General features: G+C 39.7%; 1 protein-coding gene across 6 annotated transcripts in view; it reads right to left on the reverse strand.

The window, feature by feature from the left end:
* Positions 1 to 12,502, reverse strand: part of LOC126235685 (ankyrin repeat and fibronectin type-III domain-containing protein 1) — a 760,613-nt gene that overhangs the window by 48,321 nt on the left and 699,790 nt on the right. For all 6 annotated transcript variants that reach the window (XM_049944422.1, XM_049944426.1, XM_049944427.1 and 3 more), the window contains 2 exons: positions 10,554 to 10,809; positions 6,624 to 7,191 (listed from right to left, as the gene is read on the reverse strand). In XM_049944422.1, the coding sequence (XP_049800379.1) occupies positions 6,624 to 7,191; positions 10,554 to 10,809 (824 nt within the window). The remainder of the gene's footprint in view (positions 1 to 6,623; positions 7,192 to 10,553; positions 10,810 to 12,502) is intronic.

Consider the following 12,502-nt stretch of genomic DNA (forward strand, 5'->3'; position numbering starts at 1 on the left):
CTCCCGTTATGAACTATTCTACTGGGTACATATCTGTCCAGTGCATGGTCAACTTGAGAGGTGGCATGAGCCCCCTCTCATATTTCTATCTTAGTCTGAGTGATTCGATTTTCCTCTCTAATTGCTTGCGATGAAAAGTCGCTATTCGTTCACACGCGGACTTCCCCCGCAGCGTCTCTCGTCACCCGGGTGGTCCGGTGAGAGGTGGGTTCTGCTGAACTTGTAAGGGTTAAGCTGACAGGTGTGAGGGAATCGAGTGGATGCTTTCCAGATGCCGACATTGCCATAAGAATGGGAGCGACATGCCCGCAGGGGTCTGACGGAGCGGCTGGGCTAGAGATTCCATTACTTCGCAGAAACTTACTAAAACACTTTCTGGCGGGCTACAAGTGAGGCATGGAAATGACCTGTGTTCCCAGGCAGTGTTGGCAGGCAAATTCCTGCATTTTCTGTAAAATCATAACTGTGATTGGCTGGCTCAGGGGATAGCTCTGTGACGTAGCAAAATCGGCACAGAAATTGGCGCCAAGTATCTCCATTTGTGGAATAGTAGTGCTTCGGCAATAGAGTGGAATTTTCCGCCGGTTTTCGAGTTGCTGATTGGAACTTTTAACCACGGCCAGTGTCGTGGGGGCGGGAATGTTCTGTGTTCGGTTTGTACGGGTGCTCTTGTGGAGTAGTCGGCTCTCGCCTTTTGGTCATAGTAGATTACAAGACAGAGCTCTCGCTGCTCTGGACAGCCTGCCTTCCGTTGGCTGTCTAATATACTTTCATTTAATTGTAACTGTTTGACGAAGTTGCTGAAGTTTCGACTTCAACGCAACTTTCTGAGTACAGTTGGCAATTGAGCATTCTGCATACAAGCGGCCTATGTTTTCCGTCTTGAGCAGTTTTGGCTAAAGTTGACTGTATCGGAGTTACTGTGTGACTTCTCTTGTTAAAATCACTCACTGTACCATCAGTGCTTGTGTAGCGAGCCTTCTTCGTCTCCCTCAGAGGCGTATTTGTGTCGCTAGGAAGTCTTTAGTCTGGAACAACCAGACCAGGAGAATTTGTTTCGGGCTATACTCGCAACATTATCATCACCACGACGGGATGTCGAAGCAACCAGCCATCGCCTCTGGTACGCCAGATCGTGTCCTTGCAGTTAAGAAGACAGCTTGGTAACGTATGTCCGCAGCACCGGCAGTTTAGGGAATTTTGCTCTATGATAATCAGAGCTCAGTAGAGTTCACCTGTTCCCGTCTTTTCTTACGTGGTTCTGTCTTGGATGTTCATTGTCTGAGTTCTCACTACTGTAGCAGCAATTAATGTTGGGTTGGCTGGGTGTTTCTCTTAAGATTTGAGTTGCAAGGAATTGGCTCCACATACCACTTGGTCATAAATGTCACAAGCTAGTTTATGGACAACTTCACCTTCACAACATTTATTTAAGTAACCAATTTGACGTATTGTAAATGTTTCATGTGTTTTGTTTATTATTTTGAGTTTAGTCATAATAAATCAAATTGTTATTTTGTACAGAACTTTCATTCTGTGAATCGGTAAAGCAACCCTTTCATTTCTCACTACGTTAATGAAACTTTCCTTTATCTAATTAATTTCTATTCAATTAAATTATTGCAGGTGCCAAACTCTTTTCTACTCCACTTGCAGGGTCAATTACAGTCAGTTCGCGTTTCTTCTTAATCCATGTGCAACAGCAAAAGTCGGAGTTAGAAAGGGGGGGGGGGGCTTAGAGCATCATTTTCATATGAAGATTCTAGAAGAATTTAGTGTTAAATACACTGCTAGCCCCAGCACCTCGCAACCTGTTCTTTTAAAGCTGACACATGGTTCTTTTATGTGCTCCTGTCCTATGCTGAAAGTTTCAAGTTCGTAACTGAGCTCTAACACTAGTGATTTTTGATCTACTTTACTGAAAATATATATATATTTCTGCTTGCTTTAGTTGTCATTTGCACTTCAGAATCATTGTTTGCCACAACCACATCATGGTGACTGACGCCAGTTTCGATGTGGACATCTTCAAAGAGCTCGGGTCTGTTTGTTGCTATCCAGTCCAATATATTTCCATCATGAGTGGGGTTCTGAACTATTTGTTGTAGGTAGTTTACAGAGAAGGCATTTAATAATGTTTCACAGGCTGTCTTGTCACACCCACACCAACAAAACTGTAGCTTTCCCAGTTGATCGTTGGATGGTTAAAACCTTCATGCCTAAAACCAGGTCAACTTAATGACACAATTTTGATATACTACCTATTAGAGTATCATCGTTATCCAGTCTGCTTGCAACTTACAGTATTCTCACTAAATAAATAAAACCTTTTCTGTCTCATGATTTAACCTGCTATTATTGTCCCCTTGCACAAACCAATCCCAGTGCTGTCTATTATAGACTCATTTATTTGTTACTTTTACATGTCCATTTCTTATCATATTGTGCTCACTCTTTTAAATTGACATGATTATCACAAAGATTTTAGTAAGAGTGTCAGATTTTTAGGTACACTGTGCACACTAGTGCCACCCTATATTATGTTGCTGAAAATTCCGTGGAGCATAATGCCGTGACAGCCACGCTTATTTATAGCATTTGTGTTATTAGTTTCTCTTCTCTCAATATTATGTTTTCCAAACTTAGATTCAATTCTGTAGGGGAAAAAAAGTGCTCAGCCCTTGTCATCACTGCAGCTGTATGATTCTTTGCTCTCATGTCTGTTCTTTTCTTCCTTTATTCATGTAATCATTTTTCCTCTTATCTTCTCATATTTTTATCTGTCCATTAGCTCTCCACCCCTTTGCTTTATTCCTGTGGCTTTTTCTTAGTGTTTTTGTCTTCTAATATACTTTAATTGATGTTTTTCCTTTCCCTCCTTTGCTTATATTCATGTTCATTTTCATAGATGTGTGAAAGAACTTCTTCTACTTCTAGCAGCAGTTTATCATAAGATATTGGAATAACAATGTGACAGAAAAAAATGTGCAGGGCATTTCCAGTTTGAAGAAGACTGTCAGAGAGACATCTGTTGTAGAATTATGGAACACATTTTATGCTTCAATACTTTAATTTTATTGTTTAACAAAATTCTCCACTGTAGTGATCAGTAAGAGTTCAATAAACAGCTCTGTTCATCCATCCAGTTAGTAGTAGGTAATGGCAACCACATTTGAGCCATGGTCCTCAGCTGATCAAGGAGTGATACAGGACTGTTAATGTTCACAATAGGGTGGATAATGCCAAAGATCTCAGGATTTTTATAGATATTGATCTAATATGTAGAAAAATAACCATGCCAGAAAATTGAATCAAAATGTACAAAGATCTACAGAGGATTAGCTCTTGCTCAGAGACTGGCAGTTGATCCTCAACATAAATGAGTATAATACATTGCTCATATATTGAGGCACAGTATAATGTGTTTGTGTGTGTGTGTGGGGGGGGGGGGTGATAAACTGGATTAATGACACAAACTAGTTGCCTGAAAAGTAGATGCCATGGTAAAATTCATTGGAAGAATCATAAAGATTATAATCCAGTCATGAAAGAGATAGCTTATGAAACCCTCATTCAACCAATTCTTATTACTTTTTTGTCAGTCTATAACCCATACTAGGTCTTACTTAATATAAAAGATACAAATAAGAATGCCGATTTTCACCATGGGTTTGTTCAGGAAGAACTACCTTGAGTGGCAAGCACTACAAGAGAGATAGTGTGTACCATGGAGAGGCTTGCCACTGGAATTATGGGTGAATACATACTGACCTTATCATCTTCCCAGCAGACAAAGATTCCACCACTGTGTGATGAACTGGAGTTAGTACCTGGCAGAGGGCCCCTGCCCATTGTCTGACAGTTCCACCTACCAGCTCTGCCAGAGTGACTCCATCTCAGAAGTCCAACATAACCTCCACACCCTGCCAAAATCCTTAGGTCCTTCCCAGAACTTCTCCCCTGAATCCATCGCCCTACTCATCCCAACAACATCCCACACACCCACCTTCTACATGCTCCCCAGAAACCACAAGCCTAACAATCCTGGGCACCCCATTGTGGCTGGTTACAGTGCCCCCACCAAAAGAATATCGAGCCTTGTTCATCAACATATCCAACCAACTGTCCTCCCACATTAAAGATACTAACCACTTCCTGCACCGGCTCTCCACTATCACCACACCCTTACCTCCCAGTTCCCTAATCGACCTCCCTGTACACCAGTACCCTCAAGCCCATGGCCTTACTATGAGTGGACATTACCTCTCCCAATGTCTCGCAGATTCCAAACCCACCATTTCATTCCTTGTACACCTTGTTCCTTGTACATACAAACCCATAAGTACTTCACCTTTTTAGGGAAGGTATACAAACAAATTCATGGCACAGCCATGGGCACCCTAATGGCACCCTCCCTTGCCAACCTCTTCACAAGCCACCTAAAGGAAACATTCCTAGCATCCCAAAACCCCAAACCCTTGGTATGGTCCAGATTTATTGATGACATCTTTATAATCTGGACTGAAGGCCAGGACACCTTATCCTTTTCCCCCCACAATCTCAACACCTTCTCTCTCATCCACTTCACATGGTCCTCCTCCACCCATCATGCCACCTTTCTAAATGTCAATCTCCTCCTTTCAGATGGCTCCATTCGCACCTTGTTCCACATCAAACTCGCCAATCACCAATAGTATCTACACTCTGACAGCACCATCCCTTTCACACCAAAAAATCTTTCCCATACAGCCTGGCCACCTGTGGTAGATGCATCTGCAGCAATGAGAACTCCCTTGCCCAGTATGCTGAAGGCCTCAAAAAGGCTTTCACAGACAGGCAGTACTTTCCAGACCTACTTCACAAACATATCCTGTGTCATGTCCTCACATACACCTGATCCTTACATTCATCCCAAGAACCAAGCACAAAGAAGCATCCCTCATCCCTGAATGGAATGACTGAACCACATCCTTCATTGGGGCTTTGATTATCTATTATCATGCCGTGAAATGCGGGATATCCTACCAAAGATACTTCCAACCCTTTCCAATGTGGTGTTCTGCTACCTACCTATTCTCCGCAATATCCTAGTCCATCCCTATGCCATTCCCACCCCCAATCCCCTGCCACAGGGATCATAATCCTGTGGAAGACCTCCCACCCACTTAGCAACACCTACTCCAGTCACATCACAGGCTTATCCTACCCCATCAGAGACTGGGCCACCTGTGAAAGCTGCCATGTTATATGCAAGCCATGCTGCAACCACTGCACAGCATTTTACATTGGAATGACAACCAACCAGCTGTCAACTAGTGGCACAACATACAGCAGAGCACAACACAATGGATGCTTCACAACCCATATGATCTGGATCCTCTGCATCACCAGCAGCTTTTCTGAGCTGTGCAGATGGTAGCTAGCCTTGCAGCACATCCTTCACTCCTGTAATCTTACCGACGTAAACGTAACTCGCCTCCCCACTCCCCCCCACCCCCCTCCAAAATTGTGTGTGTGTGTGTGTGTGTGTGTGTGTGTGTGTGTGTGTGTGTGTACGTGTGTGTACCATCCCCTGCTCCAGTACCCCAGCCCAATTTGTGTCCCCACATCAGCTATTTGTGTGCTGTTATTTTATGCCCAAATCTACGAAATCACATGCCCAGCCTTCTGCCACCTGTCCTCTCTACCTGCACCCCTAGCTAGCCCACAAATGGATCCCTAATCTCCCACAAGCCACTAGGCACTCCCTCCAACACCCTCCCTGCCTCTTGCTTCTCTCCATCCCTCACCCCACCCCACACCACCACCTCACCCCAGTACACTCTCCGTGAGCCAGTAAGAGCTAGCATTCGACTCACCACAATATAAGGAGATAGGCATGTGCATGTGAGTGAGTGAATGAATGTGTGTGTGTGTGTGTGTGTGTGCTTTTTTTCCTATAGCTAGAAAAAGGAACTGCTTTCTGAAAGCTAGCCGAACTCCATAAGTTATGTTTGTCTCTCTACCAACGATGCAGTGCTTCTGCCTTTTGGTGAGTTGTCTCCTTTATTCCCAAATACCAGAACTTTCCACACATTATTACATTTAGATAAAAGTTAGGCAGCATACCTCATGAAACCACTGTGACAAGAAAACCAGGGAAATTCAAGTTCTTACATAGTCTTTTGGACAATCAGGGAAGTGAGGAAATGACAGTGGTACTAAAGAGTACTGTCCATTACACATTATAAGGTGGCATAGCAATTTCCAACTCCTCCCTCACTCCGTATGTAAGAATCTGAGTGATTTATCTTCCTTCTTCTTTCCTACCCCTTCCCCCACTCTGTCTATTCTAATTTTTTCTTTGTTCTGTCTCTCCTTTATATACTGAAAAAATGGATTTTTTATACTAAAAATCTTACAATTTATCTACCTAAGTGTGATGTGTGCATACTAACATTGTGCTAATACTTAATGATTTAGGAGCACAAACAGCTGCTTCTGTACTGCATTTTAGTTTTGTTAACTTTGTGTTTATACTGAGATTTTGTAATTTGAATTTCCTTTATTATCATTAATTGAGTGATATATATAGTAAAAGGAACACTTCATATCACAGATGCACTTAATTGAAGTATGCTTACTTGGAAGGGTGAAGCTAGCACCACTAGCTAATGTGTTGGTTGCACTGGAACTAGAGCAGTTGCTGATGTCACTACCAGCTGCTACAGTCACAACACTGCAATGAGAACGCTGCTGCTGTCCAGAACTAAGATGCTGTTCACTTTTACTAAGCTCTGTTCCTGCTAATAAGCAGGATGTTCCTGTAGCTGCATTCCCTGGTCCAGGCCAGCTTCCACGACTAGCACTTGACTTTACTAACTTTGGATCACGGGGTGGTAACTGCAGTAAACTACGTTTCAGGCTGCCTCCACCAGCACCACCAACAATACTGGCACCACTGCCACACCCTGTCTCATTGTCACCTCCACCACAGCTGTCTTCTGCACTCCCTGACGAGCGACGTGCAAGTAATGATCTGATGGGGATTCCTGGTGTCGCAGCATGAGGTCCGCCACCACGATCCCGAGCGAAAGTCAGTACATCCATGAGCCACCTAGCACCCTTCCATGCAAGATTCAGCTGTCCTTGGTACTCCTGCAGTTGTGCCAATCTGTCTTTAGCTGCTGCTACCTCTGATGATGAGAATGCCTATGAAAACATAAGGAAAATGTCACAATCTGGGTCTAAACTATTTTAAATATTATACTGCTGTAGGCTGTGAAACAATTATTCTGTAGAAACTGATATAAATAGACTCAGATTAATTTTCTTAGTTCTATTAGGTTACAAAAAGCACCATATATCCATATACAGACTGCAATCAGTAAACAAGGCAAAATTAATTTTCAGTAAGTTATAAAACTTAAGTCTGCTAATATCAGCCATAATGTGTACAGAAAATACTGAACTACCTACATATAAGATCTTACACTCAACATGAAAGACAGCTCACTTCACTTCTGAATTGTGTAACCCTGTATTGCAAATATACAGAGTTAATATTAATAGATAACAAATACCAATGAGTTTATAAGAAAGAACTATGTCTCATTGATAACAGCTTGTAAAGCACTGTGCGTGTCAGTACTATCCACTTAACAGCATGCAGAAAATAATCACTACATAATTGTTTTGAGCTGACCGGTAATTTTATGCTACTTAATTCTGCTATGTTAAACGATAGTTGAAAATGTGATGCTTGTATTATCCTTGGAATAATGGCATAATTTGTGAGAAATAAAGCCTGTGATGATAGTCTCTGACTTGAACAACAGAAGCTCGTAACATTTTAAAGGAATGTTTCTATTCATGTATTACATCTGTGACATCATCAGGAAAAAATATCTTAACATTTTCCCTTTCTCTGTTGCATGAGCAGTATAGTCATCAGATTTGTATCACTAACTCTTAATATGTTTCTAGCTACTCACAAGAGACCTCTGGTTTAAACAGCTCAAGACATCATTCTCATTTTTTATGTTCATTGATGAATGAGGAAGGAAGATTAAGATTTAACATCATGTTGACAATGACATCATTAGAGCAAAGTATATTCTTATATTGGACAGGGAAGAGGAAGAAACAAGTGGGGCAGTACTGTAGTAAGACACTGCATTTGCATTTGCATTCTGCAGGACAGTAATTCAGATCCCCATCTGGTATTTCAGACACAGATTTCCTGTCGTTTCCCCAAATCACCTAATGTAAAAGTTGGGACATTTCCTTTGAAACGAATAAGGCTGATATCTTTCTCTGTTCTTCCTAACACGTTTGTGCTCTGTCCCTTGTAACCTCATAACTGGCAGGATGTTAAACCTATGTCTTCATGGAGAACAAAACTGGTCATGTCCTCTGCCTTAATTGATTTAGAAAAATAATGGAACACATACATCTGGATGACCAGACAGGGAATTAAACCCATGTCTTTTAAAGTGTGTTCAGTGATGAGGTTATGTAAACTATATACTTGCATGTCACTAGTTAATTATTCTATAATTTACAGATAAAGCACCAAAGGCCACTTATTACTTCATGTATTGACTAGTTCTGCTCATGGAATAGAAACATTCTGACAACTATTGTCCTGGTGGCAACACATTAAAGGTTTAAAGTATCATTCAGCATCAGCATCAGTACCACTTTGTGTTGGCGATCAGATGAGTGAAACTAGTCAATACATCAAATAATACTGAACTGTACCAGTTAATCTGTTGTTGTGTGCCATGTAGATAATGCCTGTGTTTGCTGTCTGTTCATCATCATTACAATTAACAAGCATATAAACAGATACATAATTTCACTACAAATGAAGAAATGAGAATTCAGATACTTTCAGCAGTAAAGTTAAAACTCACCACATAGCTAGGTTTATGTGCCTATCTTTAACTCAGGACCTCAAGTATTCAGTGAGCTATTACCCTTACTGTTTAAATTGTTTATGTTCCACAACAGACACAAAAGAAAAATGGGTGGAAACAGTCCAGGCTGCTATATTCAAACAGACTGAAGCAATAAATGTCACGCATCACAAAAATTCAACAGGTAACTAAAACAGCACAGACCAGCCACTGTCCAAAATCTTAAGTAAGTATTGTCACTAATAACAAAATAAAGATAAGCCTATCAATACTACAAGAATAAAGAAGTAATTACATGCATTTTAAAGAATAACTGCAGATGATCATGATACAAACATAAAAATGTGTAACATATGACTTTGAATCCTGATTATGCCATTCAGTGATTGAGATCTACAGTAAAACCCTCTTTTTACACTTTTCAGTGTCCTGACCCAAAAAAGTATAAAGTGCAGGAAAGTAAGCACAGGAAAGCACAGAAAACACAACAAGCAAAAATGAATAAATTACTGTTACTGTCATTATCTTTATATTGTTCAAAATATAAAACTAAAACAATTTAAATTTTGTTTATTTGAAAAAAATCTAAAATAATTAATTGTTTTTGTGTTTTTCTAACAGCAATTAGCTCCGCTTGTCTCTATACAGTATACAAATCATCCATCACAATGGCAGTGGCCAAGTGCTGAAACACACAAGTGGGTTTCCCTCTTTGTTCTGATCGTGTCCAGTAGAGTAAATAAAATGGAAACAAAAGTCTTCCATGAAATCACACTAAAAAGATATTCGTGTTCTGATGTGAGACTTATTATTGAAAATCATTACAAAACTTATGGTAAATAAAACTTGAAACACTAAAGCTGGCAATCTGTGTAAACAGAGAATACCAGGCATGAAACTACAGCTTGCTGCTGAGAAGGTCACTCAGCTCAAGGATATCCTGGGTGAGAAAGAGGGTGGAAATTGTCATCATGTAATGAAGCATCTTGAGGAGGAATTATTACATCTGAAATCATGTCATATCATCATAGGCTGTGAGACTAGTACAGATTAGCATATAACATGTGGAAGTAACAACAAATCATGAAAACCCATGATAGTGACAGCCATCTTCAAAAGCAGTGTTTGTATGAATGGCTGCAAAATTAAATTAAAGCTGTTATAATACAACACAATGAGCACAAGGAAGGTTGCTGCTATTAGTCACCATCATCTGATCATTATAATCATTAAGGCAGGGACTCAACGTGCTTTCCCATCCTTTCAAACACTGTGAACTTATAATACAGGCAGCTGTAACCAAACAACCTGATAATCAAGAAATGCTATGTTACATGATCAATAATTCTGCATATAGTCTGCTTTTTCTGCTTTGCAGAAATTTGTCTAACAATCAATGTTAATGGTCATGATAATGTCAAAGAAAACTTAATATACTGGAAATGTTGTAGAATGGAATTGTTAATGATGGGAAAGCTCTGAACTGAGAGAATAAGACTTCTATTGGGACCGACAAAAAGAATGTGCGGGCATGTAAAAACAAGGTTTTACTGTGTTTGTTTTTCACTCAGCTGTAGTTTTTTTGTTAGTTCTTACTACAGTATGGCTTACATTTGAAACAAAAGTATAACTGTCTTTAAAAATGTAACATACCTCACGGTGAGTGTGGTGGGCTAATACTGTATCTAGCTCGAGTATACAAGACAGCCGAGAGTAGCGGGAGATGACCTCTCTCTGATATGTGCCAAGATGCACCATTTCAAAGACCTGAACAGGTAAAGATATCAAGTCACCTCGCTGCAGTAAGGTATCCCTCTGTCCTGGTACAGCACATGCTGTTTCTGCAGGTGGTACTATTATTAGGAAAGATACTTCTGAACTCAGATCAACAACCTCAGTGTCATACAATCTGTAAATTAAGAAACAATTTTCATTAAAATTAACAGCTATGACTGACATGGTACATTACAGTATCTACAAGGAACAAAATAACTATCATTTCTTTCTTTATTTCTGGGAGGAAACCAACACAATTTCAAATAAGTCAATATTTTTTTGAGGCTAGTATCCTAAACTTTTCATTTCAGTGCCTTTTGCTCACTTGGGTTTTTGGTGTAGTTTTAATGCCCCTTCAAACACTAAATAAATATTACGGTGAAACCAAGTATAAAAATTGCAATCTTTCAAAACACATGGTTTACATATTTTAGGAATGACTTTCCTTTTGTGAATCTACTAGCTGATACAATGCTACTCTTTAAAGCCAAGGTCTTCATAGCAGCAGCAAAAACAGTTAGTTTTGCATCCAATCACAATGTAAATTATTTTCAACTTAAACTGATGATATGCATCAGTTACTTTCCCCGTGATGTCTTCTTGAATATCCCATTGTCTTTTTGTGTTAGTTTGCCATAATAGTTTGGCAGTTATAATACTGTTAAATAACAGTTCACTTAGCTGACTGCAGCAGTCATGAGTGAAGTTCATACTCCCAGCATTGTGAGTAAAATCTTCCACGCTGGCTGTTAAAATACTTTTATTAAAAGTCACTACCAGTTTAAAAGTAGAGATGCATCATCAGGGGACAGATTTTTAAAAAGTTATCACCTGTCATCAGAAGAAGCAATGATGGAAATAAAAGAAAGGTTCAAGAGTAGAATTAAAATTCATGGTGAAATGATATCAATGATAAGATTCACTGATGACATTGCTATCCTCAGTGATACTGAAGAAGAATTACAATATCTGCTGAATGGAATGAACAGTCTACTGAGAACAGAATATGGATTGAGAGTAAACTGAAGTAAGATGAAAGTAATTAGAAGTAGTGGAAATGAGAACAGCGAGAAACTTAACATTAGGACTAATTGTCATGAACTACATGAAGTTAAGGAATTATGCTATCTAGGGAGTAAAATAATCCATGTCGAACAGGCAAGGAGGACATCAAAAGCAGACTAGCATTGGCAAAAAGGGTATTCCTGGCCAAAAGAATGTAAGTCTACTAGCATCGAGAATAGATCTTAATTTAAGGAAGAAATTTCAGAGAATGCACGTTTGGAGCACAGGATTGTATGGTAATGAAACGAACTGTAAGAAAACCAGAATGGAAGAGAATTGAAGGATTTGATATGTGTGCTTCAGAAGAATGTTGAAAATTAGGTAGATTGCTATAGTGAGGAATGATGAGGTTCTGCGCAGAATCAGAGAGGAAAGGAATGGAAAACACTGACAGAAGAAGGGGCAGAATGGTAGGACATCTGTTAAGAGGACATCTGTTAAGAGGACATCTGTTAAGACATCTGGGAATAACTTCCATGATACTAGAGAGAACAGAGACTAGAATACGTCCCACAAATAACTACAAGTTTGGTTGTAAACTTCTGGAGTCCAACATATCATTTCAATTTCTAGGGGTGAATGAACACCTGAAGTTTGAAGAAGGGGAGATAAAAAGGTACATTAATTTGTTGAGTGCATCAAATTTAAATTCAGTACTACTGTAATGCGAATCACATATAATTAGACTAACAGCTGCATTCACAAAGGTATTTAACAAGTGATTTTCCAACTTCCATATGTATCTTAAATGGGAAGAACTC

Source organism: Schistocerca nitens, chromosome 2 (genome assembly GCF_023898315.1).
Source record: "Schistocerca nitens isolate TAMUIC-IGC-003100 chromosome 2, iqSchNite1.1, whole genome shotgun sequence".
Classification (NCBI taxonomy): domain Eukaryota; kingdom Metazoa; phylum Arthropoda; class Insecta; order Orthoptera; family Acrididae; genus Schistocerca; species Schistocerca nitens.